The sequence below is a fragment of the Heterodontus francisci genome, chromosome 12, assembly GCF_036365525.1.
Source record: "Heterodontus francisci isolate sHetFra1 chromosome 12, sHetFra1.hap1, whole genome shotgun sequence".
NCBI lineage: Eukaryota > Metazoa > Chordata > Chondrichthyes > Heterodontiformes > Heterodontidae > Heterodontus > Heterodontus francisci.
In genome coordinates this window covers 51,475,594-51,500,559 of record NC_090382.1, presented here as the reverse complement: position 1 = coordinate 51,500,559, position 24,966 = coordinate 51,475,594, and the positions used below count along the sequence as shown (strand labels likewise).

Below are 24,966 nucleotides of genomic sequence, written 5' to 3'. Positions count from 1 at the left end.
CCCCTGCTCTCATGCTCACATCTCTGTCCTGGGATTGCTGCAGTGTTCCAGTGAACATCAACGCAAGCTCGAGGAACAGCATCTCATCTACCGATTAGGCACACTACAGCCTGCCGGACTGAACATTGAGTTCAATAATTTCAGAGCATGACAGCCCCCCATTTTACTTTCATTTTTAGTTATTTTTTCTTCCTTTTTTTTTTAACATTCTTTTTTACAATCTTTTTTTTTTGCATTTATTTCATTTCATCTTAGTTTGTTCAGTTTGCTTACCCACCGTTTTTTTTCAGGTTTGCACTTGCTGTTCAATATTCAGTGTATTAACACCTAATCTGTACTAATGCTTTGTCTTTCAACACATCATTAACATATTGTTTGCCTTTGCTCCGTGACCTTTTGGTCAGCTATGTGGTCTGGTCCAATCTAGACCTCCTTTGTTATCTCTTGCCCCACCCCCACCTCACTTGCTTATAATCTGTGACTTTTCTAATATTTGTCAGTTCCGAAGAAGGGTCACTGACCCGAAACGTTAACTCTGCTTCTCTTTTCACAGATGCTGCCAGACCTGCTGAGTGATTCCAGCATTTCTTGTTTTTATTTCAGATTTCCAGCATCTGCAGTATTTTGCTTTTATTCTCACCACCTCATTGGTGAGCAAGAGAAATATCAACAGTGGAGTGGGATCGGGTGATCCCGCTATTGAGCCTGAGCCAATATTATGAGGTACTTCAGCCTAAGAGGAATCACTAGATGAAAATGGATCAACAGCAACAGCACAGAATACAAGAATGCAATCCTAACTGCGCCTATCATTTCCCCCATACAACAAATTCACAACCATACCATTGGGAGAAAAGGGGAAAAGTCAGGTGCTGCCCAACAAGGAAACAACCAGCAATATCCAGACTGAAACATTTTAGACCCGATCAATGCTAAGACCATTTATATTAAATGGGCTATACAGTAAGACATCCCGACATACTTTACAGGAGCGTTACAAAGCAAAATTTGACACCGAGTCACTTAAGGAGGTATTAGAGGTAGATGGCCAAAAACCTAGTTAAGAGGTAGGCATTAAGAAGCATCTTAAAGAAGGGAACAGAGGCAGAGAAGCTTAGGGAGGGAATTCCAGAGCTTAGGTCTTGGCAGATAAAGGCACAGCCAGCAACTGTAGAACAATTAAAACTGGGGATACTCAAGAGTTCAGAATTAGAAGAGTGCAGATATATGGGGCTGGAGGAGATTGCAGAAATTGGAAGGGGCAAGGTTATGGAAGACCGGAAGACAAGGCTGAGAATTTAAAATTGAAGAATTGCTCAACCAGGAGCCAACATTGGACAGAAGAGCAGTGATGGATAAGTCGGACTTGGTGCGAGTAGTGACATGGACAGATGAATTTTGCATCACCTCAAGTTTAGAGAGGGTAGAATGTGGGAGGTCGTCCAGGATTGCGCTGGAATAGACAAGGCAAACTTGGATTAACAGGACAAGTGTATTATATTCAAAATGAATGCAAAGATAAAACTGTACACATGTAGTCCTGATAATTAGCAATAAACATCCATCACAGGTATTTGGAACCGAAACTTAGAATAGCCCAGAATAATGTGAAATGTACAAAAAAATACAACCTTACAAGTGAAACAAGGTAACGTGGCTTCCCAATTAGGAATCTGTCTTCACCGTATTTCCGATGTTTGATAGGTCTCTGACTTACCTACCCCAGCTTCGAAGACCATTTCCCAGACCCCATCCCACCCCCATCAAACAAGTTGAGGTTCTCATTGATAAATAAGATGGGAGAAAGACATTTTCTTTCCCAATGACACATTTAAAATTAGGGAAAATAAATTTGTTAATCATTTTAAATCCTCAACATGTTTACTTCTAATAATTGCATAGTTATGAAAAACACTTGTCAAGCTTAAGCACCGGATACCCGCTCACCATGCAAACATGTACTTGACTAGTGGGCACAACCATGTCAATCAAACAATATTTTTTAAAAAAGGTCAGTTGCCTTAATTCTCATCGTGTACAGTGTCTTCGTAATATTTTCCAAACCTACAGCTCAACTGGGCACTTATAATTGGTTTTAGGAAAAATTTTGGAAGAGATCCTTTGCTTCAGCCTATAACTGACAAATTAAACAAGCTACTGGAAGACCACCATTTCACATATGAAGTGTTGAATACTTGCTGAGGACTGGTTCCACAAGACTCAGGACTGGATTTTAAAAGCCCGCAGTCCGTCCCAGATTTTTAAATGGCAGCCAGCCCTGCCGCCTAATTTACATTTTTAAAGACAAAATCCCCCAAAATTAAATAAATAAATTTCTAACGCCCCTTTCCCATCCCCCCAATAACAATTATTTTAACTATTTGCCCGCCCCCCCCACACCTCCAAAACACTTCTTTAACATCTGACCTTCCCCTCCAAACTGCACAAAGTTTACAGTTCAACACTTCTCACCATCCCCTGCATCCATTACAGTTATTTGACCCAGCCACCCCCACCCCCAGCACCGAAAGTCGTACCTCCTCGCCCCGCCCCACCAGTGCTGTCACCTTTCCCCAGATGGGGATTTAAAGGCGCGGGAGCGCCAGTCACTGCGCCGAAAATCATGGCAGCCCTCAAGGTTCATTTAAATCTGAGTATTGATAAACACATTAGTATAAGAAGTTTCTGTAAGATTCATTTTATTGATTTGAATTTTTTAATTGTGGTCCCATCACCCACTGGCAGGGGGGCCACCACAGAGCCTTGCTGCCGCTGGGAGGATCGGACTGGGCCTTCACGGCGTCGGGCTCTGTGGCGGGCCTCATCCAGAGCCATCTTCAGGTCCCCCACCCCCGCCACGGAACCAGACGCCTGGGGGACAACAAGATCCAGCCCTCAGTTTCTCTTTGGTACCTCACGAAAATGGCAATTTTTCATTGGCAAACCCAGACTATGAACATCAGCAAGCTTCTACTCCATGGAGGGAGTGCTTCCAACAGGGGTTTTTAGATACCAATCCATATCCAAATCCATAAACACTCCACAAACCCTCGCACTACACCAAACCCCCACCCCCTGTCTCAGGACTACAGAAGTCAATCAGTTAACTGAGCAAATAATCAAACTTGGGAGCTTCCCAGTCTCTACGGCTCAGTAACTCACCAAACGAACCACGAGAAGAACAATTAATTACTTATTTAATATGGATTGCGCAGATTATTGCAGCATTACTGGACACTAGGCAGGAGACCAATAAATGTGCTTTTGAAATGTTAAACCAAAGCACAATGTCTTTGAAGATTTTAAACTTGAAAGCACTTCCAACTATCAGTTTAGCTACTAATTAACAGGGATTGAAGAAGTTAGTCTTTCTACACTGACCTACAGTTAATTCAAACACATGAGCGATGTGCAAAGCACATCATTTGTTATTCGGCATTCTGTCTGACCTTACAGAAACTCCTTATACTAATGTGTTTATCAATACTCAGATTTAAATGGCAACTGTTCAGGTAGCATTTGTTTCACTTAAGGCACTGGCAGGATGCAATTATATTGATATTCTCTTTGATAGAAGTGATTCTGACAGTTTAAATACTGTACTTTAAACCCACAATCTCTTATTACAGATGCAAACGGAGGACTAATTGTGAATGGATAATCTGTGATGCAGACGCACATTCAATGTTCATCCGCCACACAGAGCAAACAGAATGGTCTCTCAACATGCATCCTCGATAACAGCTGTCGGGTTGAAAAAGGTAAGAATTTTTTTGAGAAAATCCTTTTGTAGTTACATTTATAGCCAGCATGAGAATTAAGCTGCACACATTAGAAACAGAGAATAATACAGCACAGAAGGAGACCATTCAGCCCATGCTGGTTCTTTCGTAGGGCAAACCAGTTAGTCCCACTACCCCGCTTTTCCCCATATTCCTGCTTTTTTTTTCCTCCAATTATTTTTATCCAATTCTCTTTTGAAGGTTACTGGTAAATCTGTATCCACCACCCTATCAGGCAGTGCATTCCAGATCCTAACCACTCAGTGCATAAAAAAGCTCTTCATGTCGCCTCTGGTTCTTTTGCCAATTATCTTAAATCTGCAGGCCACTGGAAATAGTTTCTCTAAAATCATAAACGGTTTAGATGGAGTAAATAAATCTGTCAAATCTCTCCTTAGCCTTTGCTGCTCTAAAGAGAACCACCCCAGCTTCTCCAGTCTATCCATGTAACTGCAATCCCTCTTCTGTGGAACCAATCTACATATTGCTAAACAAGGTGGTGTAATAAATCATACTAAATTATGTATTAAACCTACAAAGAATCACTGCTGCCTCTATTTAAAATTATCAGTTCGAAGTTCAATTTCGTATGGGGTGCATATACTGCAACCCAGCATTGCCAGTGATGCAGAATAACCAGGTCAGAAGTCAACAGGATGAAAGAATGACAGACAATAGTCTTCTAGCTATTCAAACTGGAAGTTCTGTTTTATACTAAACTCAATCAAATTCAACCAAACTGCCTTTGCAATCTGTCTCACTTAATTGGCAACCAACTTGTCTCATTCAAAGGTATTAGGTTACTGTTGAACTCTCAAAAATGAAGGGAAGCGTTTTCTGTTACACCCACCTCAATAGAAACACTGATACTCCAACAAAATGCAAGAGAACTTAAGATAGCGTGGATACGCTGTGAAATGTACTTTATTCTTTCAACCACCTACCTAACCTATTCTTAAATGTTGGCATGACCTCCGCTTCATCACTAACTCCAGTATTTTATTCTACAGCTTCATTACCTTCTGTGTAACAACAAATTTTCCTGCCTGTCCTAAATCTTTTATATTCAATCTTATTCTAGACCTCTCAATCACTGAAAGTAGTCTTCCCATCTATGCTGTTCCATCAGTTCATGATTTTAAATGCCTCTAACAAATCACCCGTAATCCCCTCTGCTCTAACAAAAACAGCCCCAATTTTCCAAGTCTTTCTTCATATTTGTATTCCCTCAAAGCAGGCACCTTAACTGAATCATCACCATACCCTCTCTATTCCATCAACATCCTTTCTGTAATGTGGATCCCAAAACTGCACACAGTACTCCAACAATTGGTCTATAGGCAAGTGTTAACTTTAAAAAAAAACTTTAAACTTGAAATGGGGAGAAACACAGTCACTGCAGTAGGAACCTCAGAGTTAACTTAAGCTCACAATTCTTTCTTTTTTTTCTTCTTTTCTTTTGGGCCTCCTTATCTCGAGAGACAATGGATACGCGCCTGGAGGTGGTCAGTGGTTTGTGAAGCAGCGCCTGGAGTGGCTATAAAGGCCAATTCTGGAGTGACAGGCTCTTCCACAGGTGCTGCAGAGAAATTTGTCTGTTGGGGCTGTTGCACAGTTGGCTCTCCCCTTGCGCCTCTGTCTTTTTTCCTGCCAACTACTAAGTCTCTTCGACTCGCCACAATTTAGCCCTGTCTTTATGGCTGCCCGCCAGCTCTGGCGAATGCTGGCAACTGACTCCCACGACTTGTGATCAATGTCACACGATTTCATGTCGCGTTTGCAGACGTCTTTATAACGGAGACATGGACGGCCGGTGGGTCTGATACCAGTGTCTGATACCAGCTCACAATAGAGCTAGGAATAATCTGCACTGTATACTCAGCCACAAAGTGAAATATTGCTTGTTTCGATAACTGCATTTCTTGCTGCACAAGGTATAGTACGGAACTATTTTGATGGAGTAGGAGCGTTTAACAAACACTCAAAATCTCTATTTACAGATGAGGAAGACCATTTAGTAAGTTTTAATTCGTCCAGCATCCATTCATGCCTTAAATGGTTCCAGTGTTTTTACTTGCATTACTCTGAAGAATTTCCTGAAACCAGTCTTAAAATTACTTTTTATTAGTTTGAACTTGTGTCTCCCAGTTCTACATAATCAACATGAATTTATGAATGGGAAATCATGTTTGATGAACCTGTTGGAGTATCTTTTGAGGATGTTACTAACGGAATTGATAAAAGGGAGTTGGTGGACGTAGTATACTTGGATTTCCAGAAGGCTTTCGATAAAGTCCCCCACAAGAGGTTGGTTAGCAAAATTAAAGCACATGGGATAGGAGGCAATATACTGGCATGGATTAAAGATTGGTTAACAGGCAGAAAACAGAGTAGGAATAAACAGGTCATTCTCGCGTTGTCAGGCTGTGACTCGTGCAGTACCGCAAGGATCAGTACTTGAGGCCCAGCTATTCACAATATCTATCAAGGATTTGGATGTGGGGACCAAATGTAATATTTCCAAGTTCGCAGATGACACAAAACTAGGTGGGAATAAGAATTGTGAGGAAGCTGCAAAGCGGCTTCAAGGGGATTTGGACAGGCTTAGTGAGTAGGCAAGAACGTGCCAGATGGAATATGTGTGGAAAAATATGAGGTTATCCACTTTGGTAGGAGGAACAGACGTGCAGAGTATTTCTTAAATGGCAAGAGATTAGAAAAAGTGTAGATGTACAAAGGGATCTGGCTGTCCTTGTCAATAAGTCACTGAAAGCCAACATGCAGGTGCAGCAAACAATTAGGAAGGCTAATGGTATGTTGGCCTTTATCACAAGAGGATTGGAGTACAGGAATAGCGCAGTCTTGCTTCAAACGTATAGAACTGTGGTTAGACCGCACCTGGAGTAGTGTGTGCAGTTTTGGTCCCCTTACCTTAGAAAGGATACTAATGCCAGAGGGAGTGCAACAAAGGTTCACCAGACTTATTCCCAGGATGGCAGGACTGTCCTATGAAGAGAGATTGGGGAAACTGGGCCTGTATTCTCGAGAGTTTCAAAGTATGAGAGGTGATCTCATTGAAACCTACAAAATACTTAAAGGGATAGACTAGGTAGATGCAGCTAAGATGTTTCCGCTGGTTGGGGAGTCTAGAATCAGGGGACACAGCTTAGGACAGAGATAAGTAGAAATTTCTTTACTCAGGGGGTTATGAATCTTTGGAATTCTCTACCCCAGAGGGCTCTGGAAGCTCAGTCATAGAGTATGTTTAAAGCAGAGATTGACAGATTTCTAAATACCAATGACATAAAGGGAAATGGGGATAATGTGGGGAAAAGGCATTGAAGTGGATAATCAGCCATGATGGTATTGAATGGCAGAGTAGGCTCAATGGGCTGAATGGCCTACTCCTGCTCCTATGTTCCTATGTACACACTCAGTTTAGATATATTCTGGGCTAATATTTTCTATACCCTTAACAATCCTACACCTCTATATTAATCTCATGGCTATTCTCTGTACTGCCTTCAGCACTAGTATCTTTCTTGTTTCAAAGCAACCACATTGGATGCACTATTTAAGGCGTGGCCTGACCGACTACTCTAAAGTATGATAACTTCCTCCTTTAACTTGTACTTCTATTGTTTTGACAATGACGTTCAAATTACCATTAGCTTCGCTGATTATTTTTTGGAAAATGCATAGCACGAAACTGGTTATGAAACTTATTTGCTGCTCCCTAGGATTCCATGCACAATCCAGTGAGTACATGCACCACATGCTGCCGTGACCCATACAGACCAGTTCAGTCACAAGTTCAAACACTGCACTGTGCTGAATTGACTGATCTCTGCCAATGCAACAATGAGGTTGCACTATCTCTATGCTTGGGATGGGGTGGGGGGTGCCCGGGGGCAGAGTGGGGAGGAATGAGAAAACACCAGCATTTCTGCTACTGATCATCCAGTTACCTGCTGGAAAGTCCATGCATCGACATGATTCAGAGTTCAATGTGTCTGTAGTACCTCCCCCAGTCAAATAGCTCACCAACACTCAAATGAAAAATGGTCTCTTGGGTCATGACGTACTTTGGAGGTTTGATATGACTGGTGACACAGAATCATACACTTTTAATGAAGGAAAGAAAAAGGAAACTGACCACACCTCCACACTTATTGGACATTCAACATTAACAAATGCGGGAATAGTTAATTGACAGCTTCTTTATGGAGATCAACTGAAGTAAGGAAAATGTACTAATAGTCCTAGTAAGCACTCTTAGATACAACTGGCCATATCTTAGGCAAAAATATGCTCCAGGGAAGGCTCAGTAAAACAGCATCTCTGAAACTTCAGTTATGATATGCAAATACCAAGCTTAATTATTTAAACTTTAATATACCAACATCTGTTGTCCCATATACTCACCACCACTATCTTTTCCATGCTTCAAGCGATGAAATAGTACAATGAACAGGTGATTGTTAACAAACCCTCAACTTGAAATGAAACTTCATTTCAATAGCATGCGGCCTTATGAGCATGTTCAGGGCTCATAATACTTCAACATCATAACATGCCACTTCAAGCAGAGGCATAGCCCCAACCATCCCAACAGATAATCTCAAACCATTCTATGTTTTATAAGCATGTTAAAACTTATCTAGCAAACGTTCCCATTTTGTGTTCACTTAAGTTCACGTGGTCATTCCATTCTTAAGTGAACATGCGACAGGCAGTTTTTAAATAAATTTACTCTTAGTTACAACAGACAATTAAATTTCCAATTACTATAGAAGCCGCCTTGCTTGCAGGTTAATTTACATATAGCAATACACATGTGCTAAAGCCAACATAACTTTAATCAGCCATTGGCACAGTAAGAATAGTTTACAGCAACAAAACTCACACTATTGCTCTCAACTAAAAAGCGTCTACACCCTAAAAACAGTACATTGCACGTAGTGACTTGACATTTTTTCCTTTCCACCAATCCAGATATATGTACATATCATTCCACAGCTAGGTCAAGGCATCTGTACCACCAACAGATTCTGAATGCTTAAACCATTTACCTGAAGTTCCTCTCTGCAGTACATGAGAACATAAGCAACAGGCGCAGGAGATGATCATATGGCCTGTTGAGTCTGCTCTGCCATTCAATGTGATCATGGCTGATCTTGGGCTTCAACTTCACTTTCCCACCCACTTCCTCTATCCTTTGATTCCCTGAAACACCAAAAATCGGTCTATGATTTTCACAACCATCTGGGGTAGAGAACTTCGAAGATTCACAACTCAGTGAAGAAATTTCAGCCCGAAATAATCGGCCCCTTTTCCTGAAACTGCACCCCTTTGTTCTGGATTCCCCAGCCAGGCGAAACAACATCTCAGCATCTTCCCTGTCAAGCCCCTTCATAATCTTGAATAATTCAATGAGATCACCTCTCATTCTTCTAAACTCCAGAGAATATAGACCCAATTTATTCAGCCTTTCAGCACAGGGCAATCCTCTCATCACAGGGACCAATCTAGTGAACCTCCGCTGCACTGCCTCCAATGCAAGTATATTGTTCCTTAAATATGGAGACTAAAATTGCACACAGTATTCCAGGTGCGGTCTCACCAAAGCCCTGTACAATTGTAGCAAGACGTCTTTATTCTTGTACCCCAATCCCCTTGCAATAAAGGCCAACATGCCATTTACTTTCATAATTGCTTGCTGTACCTGCATGCTAACCTTTTGTTTTCCTTGTACTAGTACACCCAAGTCTCACTGAACATTAGCATTTACATGTTTCACACCTTTTAAAAAATGTACTGCTTTTCTATTCTTACAACCTAAGTGAATAACTTCACACTTCCCCACATTATACTCCATCTGCCACCTTGTTGCCCATTCACAACCTATCGATGGAAAGAGAAGCAGAGTTAACGTTTCGGGTCAGTGACCCTTCTTCAGACCCAGTTCCGAAGAAGGGTCACTGACCCGAAACGTTAACTCTGCTTCTCTTTCCACAGATGCTGCCAGACCTGCTGAGTGACTCCAGCATTTCTTGTTTTTGTTTCAGATTTCCAGCATCCGCAGTATTTTGCTTTTATTACACAACCTATCGATACCTCTTTGCAGCCTCTGTGTCCTCACTGCTTACATTCCCAACCAGTTTTCTCTCATCAGCAAACTTAGATGCATTACTCTCTGTCTCTTCATTGAAGTAATACAGATTGTAAATAGCCAAAGCCCCAGCACTGATCCTTTTGGCAGTCCACTAGTCACAGCTTACCAACTTGAAAATGCCCCATTTATCCCTACTCTCTGCTTCCTGTCCATTAACCAATCCTCTATCCATGCTAATATATCACCCCAACTCAATGAGCCCTTATCTTGTGTATTAACCTTTTGTGCCGCATCTTATTGAATGCCTTTTGGAAATCCAAGTATACTACATCTACTGATTCCCCTTTATCTACACTACTGGTTACATCCTCAAAAAATGCAAATAAATTTGTCAAACAGGATTCCATTTTCGTAAAACCATGTTAACATATTCCAATCACACTATGCTTTTCTTTGGGGGACCTGATTGAGGTGTACAAAATCATGAGAGGTATTGACAGGGTGGATAGCAAGAAGCTTTTTTCCCCCCAGAGTGGGGGATTCAAATACTAGGGGTCACGAGTTCTAAGTGAGGGGGGAAAAGTTTAGGGGGGATATGCGTGGAACGTTCTTTACGCAGAGGGTGGTGGGTGCCTGGAACGCGTTGCCAGCGGAGGTGGTAGATGCGAACACGATAGCGTCTTTTAAGATGTATCTAGACAGATACATGAATGGGCAGGAAGCAAAGAGATACAGACCCTTAGAAAATAGGCAACATGTTTAGATAGAGGATCTGGATCGGCGCAGGCTTGGAGGGCCGAAGGGCCTGTTCCTGTGCTGTAATTTTCTTTGTTCTTTAAGTGCATTGTTAAGGCTTCTTTAATAATAGATTCAACACTTTCCCAACAACTGATGTCAGGCTAACTGGCCTGTAGTGTTCTCTCCTTCCTTTCTTGAATAACGGGGTTACATCTGCTAACTTCCAATCTGCTGGGACCATTCCAGAATCTAGCAAATTTTGGAAAATCATAGCCAGTGCATCGACCATCTCTGCAGCCATCTCTTTTACAGCCCTAGAATGTAGGCCATCAGGTCCTTGGGATTTGTCAGATTTTTCATTCCTAGAGTTTCTCCACTACTTTTTCTCTGCTGATATAATTACCTTAATTTCCTCACTCTTCTTAGCCCCTAGGTTACCCTCTATTTCTGGTATGTAACTTGTGTCTTCTGCTGTGAAGATAGGCACAAAATATTTGCTCAATGTCTCTGCCCTTTCATCATTCCCCATAAGTTCTCCTGTCTCTGCTTCTTAAATGGACCAACATTTACTTTAGCTCCTCTCTTCCTTTTTATATACTTGTTAAAGCTTTTACAATCTGTTTTTATATTCCTGGTTAGTTTACTCTCATATTCGATTTGTTCCCTTTTTATCAACTTTTTTGAGGCTTTTTGCTAGTTTCAAAAACACACCCAATCCTCAGACTTACTACCATTCTTTGCAACATTATAAGTCTCTTTTAATCTAATACTATAATTAACCTCCACAGTAAGCCATGGATGGATCTTTCTCACTGAGTTTTTGTTTTTCAATTGAATGTATTTCAGCAAAGGCGTTTAATTTAAAATAGCTCCAAAAATGCTTTATATATTCATGTACTGGTATTCCATAACATAATCTCATGGTCAAAATGTTTATAGCCTCCTTCCTACTGGTTTCTGCTTCACCACATTAACTCAGCTCTTCTGCTCATGACATGATAGATCATGAATTCACTATATGGGGCAACGAGAGATACAAAACCACATCCTACCACTCAGTTGCCCAGCCCATAGGTTCATCCCAGCAACACAAAATATAGAAGTGAAATCTTCAAGATAAAATTTTGACAAACAATATGACAGGCAGATTTCGGATCAGCCGCTGTTTAACTACAATCAGTGCAAAAATTCCTAAATTTCATTCACAAAATTTTGAATGTTAAATGAAGTCTTGAAATTCTTGGGAAAGCAATTTTACATTGACAGAATGCAGCTGTCAACAGATTCACTACTTCCCACCGTCAGTTATACTCCTTAAGTAAAGGATGGTGTTCTCAGGATGACCCAAAGCACTTCAAACATAATTAACTATTTTGAAGTTCAGTCAATTATGTAGTAAAACTGAGCAGCCAATTTACGCACAGCAAATGAAGAATTGGTAATCTCTGTGTTTATTTGAGAGAAGAATAGTGCTTTCAGATGCTTTACACCCACTTGAATCACCAAGTCAAGTGGACAAGGCCTCTTCAATATCTCATCCAAAAGACTGCACCTTGAAACATACTGCACTAAAACATCAGCCTAAATCATTTGCCAAAGTCAGCAGTGGAGTTTGAACTCAGGACTACCATCCAATAGATAAATCTGACTTTCTGGGAATTGTAACAGTGCAGATCCACAAAGCTATGAAATGAGGCACCTATTGCTGTGCAAGGTAAACAAGGAGAGTTGGTCCAATGTGGTTGAACACAACAACTGTGTCTTGGCTGTTATGCAGCAGACCTCTGAAGTCCAATAATTGAGGATAAATATGAAGAGAGCAACATTAGGAGAACGAAAATGCAAATATAAAAAGTGACATCAGATTACTGGTAAGCAGTTCTGTCTGGTCAAAGCACGATGTGAATCTGGCAGTATAGCTCATGTCTGCTAGTTCCACACCAAAGGTGGCATGAAGCTCAAACCAGAACATACAGGAACTTTAATTTCTACTCTGAGGTTTACCTATATGAGTCTCTTGAAATTCCACGCCACTTATAAGATGTGGTTCAGCCATTCTCCACATTACTTTCCCCAAAAGACATCAGAGTAGGAATACGTCAGCAATGAGAGAACTTGGTGACCACATTTCACACCAACTAGGTGCGTCAGCCGGAAATTGACCTCAAAATTACCAGCAAAACAGAGCTACATCGTTACCCAGATTTTGCAAAGTATTTTCAAAATATTCCTGTCGTTATGAAAATCCGCATACCAAACAAAGAATGGCTCTTCCGCCATCAAATTGTCAGGGACATGAAAAAGCGTAAAACAGGAAAAAAAAAAGTGTACTTCTACTTTCACCTCTCCCACACTCACTCCAAAAGCTAACACTCGATTATTTCGCAGAAAATAAACACGTGCATTACACTTACAAAAAACTCGATATTAACGTATCACGCAAATGCTCCCCCACCCCCTCAAAGGATGTGGAAAGGAAAGGGAGAAAGCCGTCGTGATTAAGAAGCTACTGAGATGGACGGCAACAATATCCTTGACCGCCAGTAAAGTTTAAATACTGGAGTGACATGAAAGAGACACCCTCTGCTCCCCGACACCCAGACTGCAGAGAGTGAGGAGAAGCTCAACAATGTCAAACAAAGCAAGTTCCCTCTTCAATGCCTCACCTTATAAACCTTGCCAAAGGCGCCATCGCCCAGCTCCCCGATCAGTTGCCAGCTCTCCTCGGGGTTGCAGTCTCTGCGGACGTGCTCGTACTGTTTGCATTTCTTCTTCTCAAAAGTGGAAAGTCTCAAAATCCGCCTGAAATTAGCGAAAGCCATCCCTCGGCCGGAAAGAGAGACACGAGGATCAGCGGCACACAAGAGGACAGGAAGCCGGCAGGCAATCTGTGGCAGTGAATCCTCCTCCTCCTCCTCAGCCCAGGGAGCTTTCCCTCCCGGGGAGCCTCCTCCTCCTCACTATCCCAGTCAGGGTACACGGTCCATCCTCTTCAAACCTCCTGCAAGTGTTTAACTCAATCAGAAAGTTACCAACTGCACCTTACAAAGTTCCTAAAGAACGAGCTGAAAGTTAGCTTCCGCCCGGTACCTACAACTTATGCTCCATCCACCTGCCAGCTTCCTCAAAACTTTGTATCACTTGAAATAAACTCCGCCGGCCCCGACCCCAGCTCAGCGTCCATTGGTCCGCGGACGTCCGCCCCGCCCCCCCCTGTTCCGTGCCCATTGGCCCGCTCTTGTCGGCTCCGCACCCGGTTTGCGTCCATTGGTCCACGGCCGCCTGCCCCGCACTGTTCGCGAACGTCAAACTTCATTGCTGACTGTCGATTGGTCCGTTTTGACGTCCATTATAGCCAACCCCGCCCCCCAGCCCATTGTCGGCGAACTCAGGGCGTTGCAGTTTTGAATGCTTAGCTCCCAGTAACAAGTTGTAACAATTACAGGAAGAGTGATGTTACATGTTGGTCATGAGACATAATTGCAATATGTTCATTCACAACGCCATGATCTACGGGAGTAATGGTGGTGGGAGTTACTAATCTTCAGAGTTCTCCTTCACTCTCCAGTAATTAAAGGTTGATGGCTTGTACGCTGCTTCAACACATTGCGTGTTTCCTTCGTTTTCTTTCAGCACTCTTGTTTATTTTCTTCACTGAGTGAAGTGAATTTTGCTTGATGACACTCCTGTGAAGCGCCTCGGGATCCATTACTGCGTTAAAGCATTATATAAATCTAAGTTGTTGCAATCAGTGTTTGGGTGCTTGATGGTCAAGCATTGGAAGTGTTCAAGAATAGATCCAGAAATAACAACTGAGGGAGGGGCACTGCAAACCTCTGGGTTTGTCTCCAGAGATGCTGCCAGACCTGCGGAATATTTCCAGCATTTCTTGTTTTTATTTCAGATTTCCAGCATCTGTAGTATTTGGCTTTTATATTACTGCAAACTTCTGGTTGCTGTCTACTGTTCTGAGGCCTTACACCAAAGTGGATAACCTTGGAAAAGGATCTCTAAGTGTCCACTAATATGCTTTAAGTATATCACAACCTGAATCCACCACTGGATACATAATCCATTATTAATATTTGTGATAAAAGCAAAATACTGCGGATGCTGGAAATCTGAAACAAAAACAAGAAATGCTGGAACCACTCAGCAGGTCTGGCAGCATCTGTGAAAAGAGAAGCAGAGTTAACGTTTCGGGTCAGTGACCCTTCTTCGGAACTGACAAATATTAGAAAAGTCACAGGTTATAACTAGGTGAGGTGGGGGTGGGGCAAGAGATAACAAAGGAGGTCGAGATTGGACCAGGCCACATAGCTGACCAAAAGGTCACGGAGCAAAGGCAAACAATATGTTAATGGTGTGTTGAAAGACAAAGCATTAGTACAGATTAGGTATTAATACACTGAATATTGAACAGCAGCAAGTGCAAACCTGAAAAAAAACAGTGGGTAAGCAAACTGAACAAACTAAGATGAAATGAAATAAATGCAAAAAAAAAAGATTGTAAAAAATGTAAAAAAGAATGTTAAAAAAAGGAAGAAAAAATAACTAAAAATGAAAGTAAAATGGGGGGCTGTCATGCTCTGAAATTATTGAACTCAATGTTCAGTCCGGCAGGCTGTAGTGTGCCTAATCGGTAGATGAGATGCTGTTCCTCGAGCTTGCGTTGATGTTCACTGGAACACTGCAGCAATCCCAGGAGAGAGATGTGAGCATGAGAGCAGGGGGGAGTGTTGAAATGGCAAGCAACCGGAAGCTCAGGGTCCTGCTTGCGGACTGAGCGGAGATGTTCCGCAAAGCGGTCACCCAGTCTGCGCTTGGTCTCCCCAATGTAGAGGAGACCACACTGTGAGCAGTGAATACAGTATACTACATTGAAAGAAGTACAAGTAAATCGCTGCTTCACCTGAAAGGAGTGTTTGGGGCCTGGGATAGTGAGGAGAGAGGAGGTAAATGGGCAGGTATTACACCTCCTGCGATTGCAGGGGAAGGTGCCATGGGACGGGGACGAGGTGGTAGGGGTAATGGAGGAGTGGACCAGGGTGTCGCGGAGGGAACGATCCCTTCAGAATGCTGACAGGGGAAGGGAGGGGAAGATGCGACTGCTAGTGGCATCATGCTGGAGGTGGCGGAAATGGTGGAGGATGATCGTTTGGATATGGAGGCTGATGGGGTGAAAAGTGAGGACAAGGGGAACCCTGTCACGGTTCTGGGAGGGAGGGGAAGGGGTGAGGGTAGAGGTGCGGGGAATGGGCCGGACACGGTTGAGGGCCCTGTCAACCACAGTGGGGGGAAATCCTCGGTTGAGGAAAAAGGAGGTCACATCAGAAGCACCGTCATGGAAAGTAGCATCATCAGAGCAGATGCGTCGGAGACGGAGAAACTGGGAGAATGGAATGGAGTCCTTACAGGAGGTAGGGTGAGAAGAAGTGTAGTCGAGGTAGCTGTGGGAGTCGGTGGGCTTATAATGGATATTAGTAGACAACCTATCCCCAGAGATGGAGACAGAGAAGTCGAGGAAGGGAAGGGAAGTGTCAGAGATGGACCATGTAAAGGTGATAGAAGGGTGGAAATTGGAAGCAAAGTTGATAAAGTTTTCCAGTTCGGGGCGGGAGCAGGAAACGGCACCGATACAGTCATCAATGTTACGGAAAAAGAGTTGGGGGAGGGGGCCTGAGTCCCCTCTTCACTATGGACGTCCAATCGCTCTACACCTCCATTCCCCACCAGGATGGTTTGAGGGCTCTCTGCTTCTTCCTGGAACAGAGGCCCGACCAGTCCCCATCCACCACCACCCTCCTCCGCCTGGCTGAACTTGCTCTCACATTGAACAACTTCTCCTTCAACTCCACGCACTTCCTTCAAGTAAAAGGTGTCGCTATGGGTACCCGCATGGGTCCTAGTTATGCCTGTCTTTTTGTGGGATATGTCGAGCATTCTTTGTTCCAGTCCTACTCAGGCCCCCTCCCCCAACTCTTTTTCCGGTACATTGATGACTGTATCGGTGCCGTTTCCTGCTCCCGCCCCGAACTGGAAAACTTTATCAACTTTGCTTCCAATTTCCACCCTTCTATCACCTTTACATGGTCCATCTCTGACACTTCCCTTCCCTTCCTCGACTTCTCTGTCTCCATCTCTGGGGATAGGTTGTCTACTAATATCCATTATAAGCCCACCGACTCCCACAGCTACCTCGACTACACTTCTTCACACCCTACCTCCTGCAAGGACTCCATTCCATTCTCCCAGTTTCTCTGTCTCCGACGCATCTGCTCTGATGATGCTACCTTCCATGACGGTGCTTCTGATATGACCTTTTTCCTCAACCGAGGATTTCCCCCCACTGTGGTTGACAGGGCCCTCAACCGTGTCCGGCCCATTCCCCGCACCTCTACCCTCACCCCTTCCCCTCCCTCCCAGAACCGTGACAGGGTTCCCCTTGTCCTCACTTTTCACCCCATCAGCCTCCATATCCAAACGATCATCCTCCGCCATTTCCGCCACCTCCAGCGTGATGCCACTACCAGTCGCATCTTCCCCTCCCTTCCCCTGTCAGCATTCCGAAGGGATCGTTCCCTCCGCGACACCCTGGTCCACTCCTCCATTACCCCCACCACCTCGTCCCCGTCCCATGGCACCTTCCCCTGCAATCGCAGGAGGTGTAATACCTGCCCATTTACCTCCTCTCTCCTCACTATCCCAGGCCCCAAACACTCCTTTCAGGTGAAGCAGCGATTTACTTGTACTTCTTTCAATGTAGTATACTGTATTCACTGCTCACAGTGTGGTCTCCTCTACATTGGGGAGACCAAGCGCAGACTGGGTGACCGCTTTGCGGAACATCTCCGCTCAGTCCGCAAGCAGGACCCTGAGCTTCCGGTTGCTTGCCATTTCAACACTCCCCCTGCTCTCATGCTCACATCTCTGTCCTGGGATTGCTGCAGTGTTCCAGTGAACATCAACGCAAGCTCGAGGAACAGCATCTCATCTACCGATTAGGCACACTACAGCCTGCCGGACTGAAAATTGAGTTCAATAATTTCAGAGCACGACAGCCCCCCATTTTACTTTCATTTTTAGTTATTTTTTCTTCCTTTTTTTTTTCATTCTTTTTTACATTTTTTACAATCTTTTTTTTTTGCATTTATTTCATTTCATCTTAGTTTGTTCAGTTTGCTTACCCACTGTTTTTTTTTCAGGTTTGCACTTGCTGCTGTTCAATATTCAGTGTATTAACACCTAATCTGTACTAATGCTTTGTCTTTCAACATACCATTAACATATTGTTTGCCTTTGCTCCGTGACCTTTTGGTCAGCTATGTGGCTTGGTCCAATCTCGACCTCCTTTGTTATCTCTTGCCCCACCCCCACCTCACCTAGTTATAACCTGTGACTTGTCTAATATTTGTCAGTTCCGAAGAAGGGTCACTGACCCGAAACGTTAACTCTGCTTCTCTTTTCACAGATGCTGCCAGACCTGCTGAGTGGTTCCAGCATTTCTTGTGATTAATATTTGTGAGCTGTCCACTTTAAGGACAGCTGGTTATGCCGCCCAAAAATCAGAGCTTGGATGTGAAGGGTAAATATTGGCACAATTGGGTGGGCAGAATGACCAGTTTACATGTTATAACTTAAGTGCCTAGAATTTCCTTGATGTGATTGATATACACTGCTATTGCCCCTTCAAGATATTATTGAGTCCACCAGTCAGCAACAGAAGGAATTACAAGGTTCCAGAGCAAGTTTATTTAATATGCAAGGATGCAAGAATTGGTGTAAAACAGGCATAAGCAGCTGAACCACAAGGAAACCTCTGTGCAGTCGATTAAAAGCAGAGTCCAGCTGCAGTTAGCAGCTAAGACGGGATCAGTGCTTCACTCTTTTATTGCAGGTCTTACCAAAATGTTGATTACACATGGACAGAATTATAACCACTTATTGCCATTTATGTCCAGAGGGTGAAGGACAAAAACAAAAGCATCAATGACAAGAATTCAGAACTTCAGTGATGTTGCCCTCCAAGCCCTACACAATGAGATTGAAGACTGGAGGAACAGACTCCTGGGTGTGCATTTCACGAAAGCTGCCAGGACTGTCACTCATGCAAACTGGTGGGAGTTGATACTGAGCACCAACTCTCTCACCCCAAGGACTGCAGAGCAGTGCTGCAAGAATTACGATGGCATGGTCAGTTCTCAGAAAGCAATGACCATACTTTCCCTTACATTTTTGTACACCTTGGACACTAGCACACTCCTCACCCTCTTCAAGCAACATTTACACAAATTACACTTCTCACTGCACTCTGCTTAAGGGTGGTTCTATCTCCTTATCTCATGTTATGGCTATATAGCAACCCTAGACATAAGAACTGCTTTACACAACTCCAAAATATGTTGTCATAGAAGTGTTTTGTTTAAAAACTAAAGGGGGTCTGTGTGCCTTTATGACTGGCAGTTGTTTGTCTCTCTGAAGACAGTGTGTGCGAGCTGCAAGCCTATTTCCTAGGCAACAACAAGAGAGAGAGAGAGGTCACATGCCATATTATATCAGTTTGACTGTGTGTAAGACTGGCTAGAACCAGTTTGATCTGGCAGACTAGCAAAGTGTACTCTCCTTGAAGGAAGCATTTGCCTCTCTCAGCAGAAAATCTACATTAGCCTACAGGCTGTGTTTAGCCTTAAGAGGAAAAGACCCCCGGAAAGGAATCTTTGCATTATTGGAGGTAGCAAATTCTTTTTTATGCCCGTCTCTAAGAAATCTCTGCCTCAGGAGTGACTTTCTGTTGTCTTTTGTGTTTCTGGGAGTTTTGGAAACTCAGCAAAGTTTCTAATGATAGACTGCTACTTCAAAATCTAAATAGACCTGTTATACTCCTTGTTGAAAGATGCTGAAGTGCCTTAAACACCTATCCATTACAGACTGTTTATCAACTCACCTGGAGAGTTCGAGTGGCATCTGACTCTGGGACACCTCACTGATCTGAGAAAGTAATCAACCAGGACTCACAACCCAATTGTTTAATTATTCCGAAAACAAAGCTCTAATTTTTAAAAACATCATTTTAGAACCAGTTAACGGTTGAATTTTGAATGTATGTGTGCGTGCATGAGGGTTAGGAATAAAAAGTTATAAAGTCTTTTCAGACATGCATTTATCTCAGTATTGTTTAAGATTTAGATGATTAATAAATAGTTAATTTGTTGTTGTTTATAGATACCTGGTTTGGTGCGTTTTATTTTTGGGGTTAATAAAGTGTTTAATTTGGCTAATTTCTGATAGGTGGGAAACTTTAATAATTTGCTGTGACCTGTGGAGTAGTGGGACTGAATTGACAGTGCATTAATCCCGCTTCAGTCGTAACATATTAACTGGAGGCTCGATTGTCCGGGATCCAAATCCAACGCCAATTATGTCAATTATAAGGGGAGTAATAATTTGAAATAGAAAAAATAACATTAACCAGGTTTCCTGTATAATAGGGTAAAGGCTATATCATCAGAATGGCATTAGCAGTTGCTGCAGAGTTTCTGAGAAAGGAGACTGTTTCCTTCAGTGACTTGACAACTGTAATTAAGGTTAAATTAAAAGATTTGGCTGAAAAATTGGGGTTAGAGTTGAAATCAGGTTCTAAAAGAGCAGACATATTTGATGTAATAGTCCAACATTTAAAATTGGAAGAAGAAGAAGAAAAGGAACAGGAAGATAGTAAGTCAGAGACTGATGCAGTGAAATTGGCTAAGATACAGTTAGAAATGATAAAACATGAACAGTAAAAAGAAATAGCAATAACAAAACTTGAGACTGAAAAAGAATTAAGAAAACTTGAACTTGAAAAAGAAGAAAGGGAGAAAGAGAGGAAATTTAGATTAAGAAAGATCGAACTAAGACAAAGGAGTGGTCTTGACTCCAGGGAAAATGCTGGTTAGGAAGAAACTGAATCCAGCCCAGGACTCAGTAAAAAGTAGTTTAAATTTATACAAGCTCTTCCTAAGTTTGAGGAGAAGGACATAGAGGCATTTTTCATTTCTTTTGAAAAAATATTCAAACAAACAAAATGGCCAAAAGAGAGCTGAACACTGCTTATGCAAAGCAGATTGATGGGCAGAGCTCATGAAGTTAATGCCATGTTTCCTGAAGAAGCTTCTGCAGATTATGAGATGGCAAAAATGGCTATTCTCGCTGCACATGCGATAGTCCCTGAAGCTTATTGTCAGAAGTTTCTGAACTTATGGAGATTGGCGGGGCAGACGTACATTGAATTTGAGAGGGTGAAGCAAATTAATTTTGATCATCGGATATGGGCATTAAAGATGGAAACCACGTATGAGAACTTTAAAGAATCGATTCCCTTGGAAGAGTTTAAAAATTCAATCCCTTCAGCAGTGAGAACTCATGTGGATAACCTGAAAGTTTTAAAAGCTAGGCAAGCAGTGGAAATTGCTGATGATTTTGAGCTTGTGAATAAGCCAAAATCATTTGCCCATCACCCCCATAAACCCAAGAAGGATAGAAAATGGGAAAGTGAAAGGAAGGCAAGTAGCTGGGGACAAGAAGGAACAGCTGGGAATCCCCAGGCTCAGCTCCTCAGGCCAAAAAGGAAGGTGCTGAGTGTAGAAGTGAGGTCTGCAAGCTGACGTGTTATCATTGCCACAAGGTGGGTCATCTTCGTTCAGAATGCTGGAAGTTGTGAGGTAAACCCATAGGACTTGTTGGGGTACACAAAGCTAATGCAGAGAAAAGGGCTCTGACTGAGAGTATAGCAGACCAAACTATAGCTTTAATGACAGCTATAAAAACCAGATACAAAAACTAAATTGAGTTTAGATGTTGAGAATAAGATACTCAAAAGTTATAATGAATTCTTGTCAAAGGGAAAAGTAACTCCACATCCTTTAAGTGAGGCAGAAAAACCTTTCATTATACGTAGGGATACAGGAGCAACCCAAACACTTTTGCTGGGAAAGGTATAATGTTTCCACCAGAGAGCACCCTGAATGCTAAAGTTTTAGTTAATGGAATTGGCGGGGAGTAGATACCCATACCTTTATTTAAAGTGCGCCTGGAGAATGACCTAATATCTGGGATGGTAACTGTAGGAGTTGTCCAGAGTTTGCCAGTGGAGGGAATTGATCTACTCCTAGGAAAATATTTGGCTGGATCAAAAGTATTAGTTTCTCCTATAATTACAGAGAAACTAAGTGAAGTTAAAGAAATGGAACAATTACAGGAACAAGTTCCGAGAATATTTCTTGCGCGTGTAGTAACCCGAGAAATGGCGAAACAGGATCCATTGTTATAGGTAAAATTGGCACCACAAACAGAGAGCCAAGTATCTGAAACCTTATTTGGGGATTTAGATAATTCAAATGAGATGTTTAACAGATCTTCTATAAGTGCAGCACAGCAAGCTGATCCAGAGTTATACAGAATAGCACAGTCGGCTCAGACAGAAGCTGAGCAGAAGGAGTTCCGGAAGGCGGGGTTTTGAGGAGGAAATGGAGACTGCCTCATAGAGCTGCAGATGAAGACTGGACAGTTGTTAAACAGATAGTGGTACCACCTAAATATTGCCTGGAATTGTTACAATTAGCACATGACATTCCTTTTGCAGGACATTGGGGGATTCAGAACACTAAATCATGTATAAGTCAACATTATTACTGGCCAGGCCTTACAAAGGACATGAGAGAATTTTGTAGGACATGCCATACATGCCAAATGGTGGGAGAACCGCAACCTACCATAAAACCAGCACCACTAATTCCCATACCAGTGATTGAGGAACCATTTAGCAGGGTATTAGTAGATTGTGTAAGACCCTTGCCAAAAACAAAAGCGGGACATCAATACATACTTACTATCATGGATATGGCTACTCGATTTCCAGAGGCCATTACTTTGAGGACAATCACTGCTAAAGTAGTAGTAGAGAAGTTAACCCAATTCTTTACAAGATATGGATTACCACTTGAAGTTCAATCAGATCAAGGTTCTAATTTCATGTCTAAGATATTTCAAGAAGTCATGGGCAATTTGTGTATCAGACAGTTGAATTCTTCAGCATATCACCCACAGACACAGGGAGCTTTAGAGAGAACAAAGAACAAAGAAAATTACAGCACAGGAACAGGCCCTTCGGCCCTCCAAGCCTGCGCCGATCCAGATCCTCTATCTAAACATGTCGCCTATTTTCTAAGGGTCTGTATCTCTTTGCTTCCTGCCCATTCATGTATCTGTCTAGATACATCTTAAAAGGCGCTATTGTGCCCGCGTCTACCACCTCCGCTGGCAACGCGTTCCAGGCACCCACCACCCTCTGCGTAAAGAACTTTCCACGCATATCCCCCCTAAACTTTTCCCCTCTCACTTTGAACTCGTGACCCCTAGTAATTGAATCCCCCACTCTGGGAAAAAGCTTTTTACTATCCACCCTGTCTATGCCTCTCATGATTTTGTACACCTCAATCAGGTCCCCCCTCAACCTCCGTCTTTCTAATGAAAATAATCCTAATCTACTCAACCTCTCTTCATAGCTAGCGCCCTCCATACCGGGCAACATCCTGGTGAACCTCCTCTGCACCCTCTCCAAAGCATTTACATCCTTTTGGTAATGTGGCGACCAGAACTGCACGCAGTATTCCAAATGTGGCCGAACCAAAGTCTTATACAACTGTAACATGACCTGCCAACCCTTGTACTCAATACCCCGTCCGATGAAGGAAAGCATGCCGTATGCCTTCTTGACCACTCTATTGACCTGCGTTGCCACCTTCAGGGAACAATGGACCTGAACACCCAAATCTCTCTGTACATCAATTTTCCCCAGGACTTTTCCATTTACTGTATAATTCACTCTTGAATTGGATCTTCCAAAATGCATCACCTCGCATTTGCCCTGATTGAACTCCATCTGCCATTTTTCTGCCCAACTCTCCAATCTATTTATATTCTGCTGTATTCTCTGACAGTCCCCTTCACTATCTGCTACTCCACCAATCTTAGTGTCGTCTGCAAACTTGCTAATCAGATCACCTATACTTTCCTCCAAATCATTGATGTATATCACAAACAACAGTGGTCCCAGCACGGATCCCTGTGGAACACCACTGGTCACACGTCTCCATTTTGAGAAACTCCCTTCCACTGCTACTCTCTGTCTCCTGTTGCCCAGCCAGTTCTTTATCCATCTAGCTAGTACACCCTGGACCCCATGCGACTTCACATTCTCCATCAGCCTACCATGGGGAACCTTATCAAACGCCTTACTGAAGTCCATGTATATGACATCTACAGCCCTTCCCTTATCAATCAACTTTGTCACTTCCTCAAAGAATTCTATTAAGTTGGTAAGACATGACCTTCCCTGCACAAAACCATGTTGCCTATCACTGATAAGCCCATTTTCTTCCAAATGGGAATAGATCCTATCCCTCAGTATCTTCTCCAGCAGCTTCCCTACCACTGACGTCAGGCTCACCGGTCTATAATTACCTGGATTTTCCCTGCTACCCTTCTTAAACAAGGGGACAACATTAGCAATTCTCCAGTCCTCCGGGACCTCACCCTTGTTTAAGGATGCTGCAAAGACATCTGTTAAGGCCCCAGCTATTTCCTCTTTCGCTTCCCTCAGTAACCTGGGATAGATCCCATCCGGACCTGGGGACTTGTCCACCTTAATGCCTTTTAGAATACCCAACACTTCCTTCCTCCTTATGCCGACTTGACCTAGAGTAATCAAACATCTGTCCCTAACCTCAACATCCGTCATGTCCCTCTCCTCGGTGAATACCGATGCAAAGTACTCATTTAGAATCTCACCCATTTTCTCTGACTCCACGCATAACTTTCCTCCTTTGTCCTTGAGTGGGCCAATCCTTTCTCTAGTTACCCTCTTGCTCCTTATATATGAATAAAAGGCTTTGGGATTTTCCTTAACCCTGTTTGCTAAAGATATTTCATGACCCCTTTTAGCCCTCTTAATTCCTCGTTTCAGATTGGTCCTACATTCCCGATATTCTTTCAAAGCTTCGTCTTTCTTCAGCCGCCTAGTCCTTATGTATGTTTCCTTTTTCCTCTTAGCTAGTCTCACAATTTCACCTGTCATTCATGGTTCCCTAATCTTGCCATTTCTATCCCTCATTTTCACAGGAACATGTCTCTCCTGCACGCTAATCAACCTCTCTTTAAAAGCCTCCCACATATCAAATGTGGATTTACCTTCAAACAGCTGCTCCCAATCTACATTCCCCAGCTCCTGCCGAATTTTGGTATAGTTGGCCTTCCCCCAATTTAGCACTCTTCCTTTAGGACCACTCTCGTCTT

At 42.8% G+C, this 24,966-nt stretch overlaps 1 protein-coding gene across 2 annotated transcripts in view; it reads right to left on the bottom strand.

Annotated features, from left to right (window-relative positions):
• Nucleotides 1-13,789, bottom strand: part of stk10 (serine/threonine kinase 10) — a 112,589-nt gene extending 98,800 nt beyond the window's left edge. For both annotated transcript variants that reach the window (XM_068043407.1, XM_068043408.1), the window contains exon 1: nucleotides 13,302-13,789. In XM_068043407.1, coding sequence (XP_067899508.1) covers nucleotides 13,302-13,457 — 156 coding nt within the window. In that variant the 5' untranslated portion in view covers nucleotides 13,458-13,789. The remainder of the gene's footprint in view (nucleotides 1-13,301) is intronic.
• Nucleotides 13,790-24,966: the final 11,177 nt, after the last annotated feature.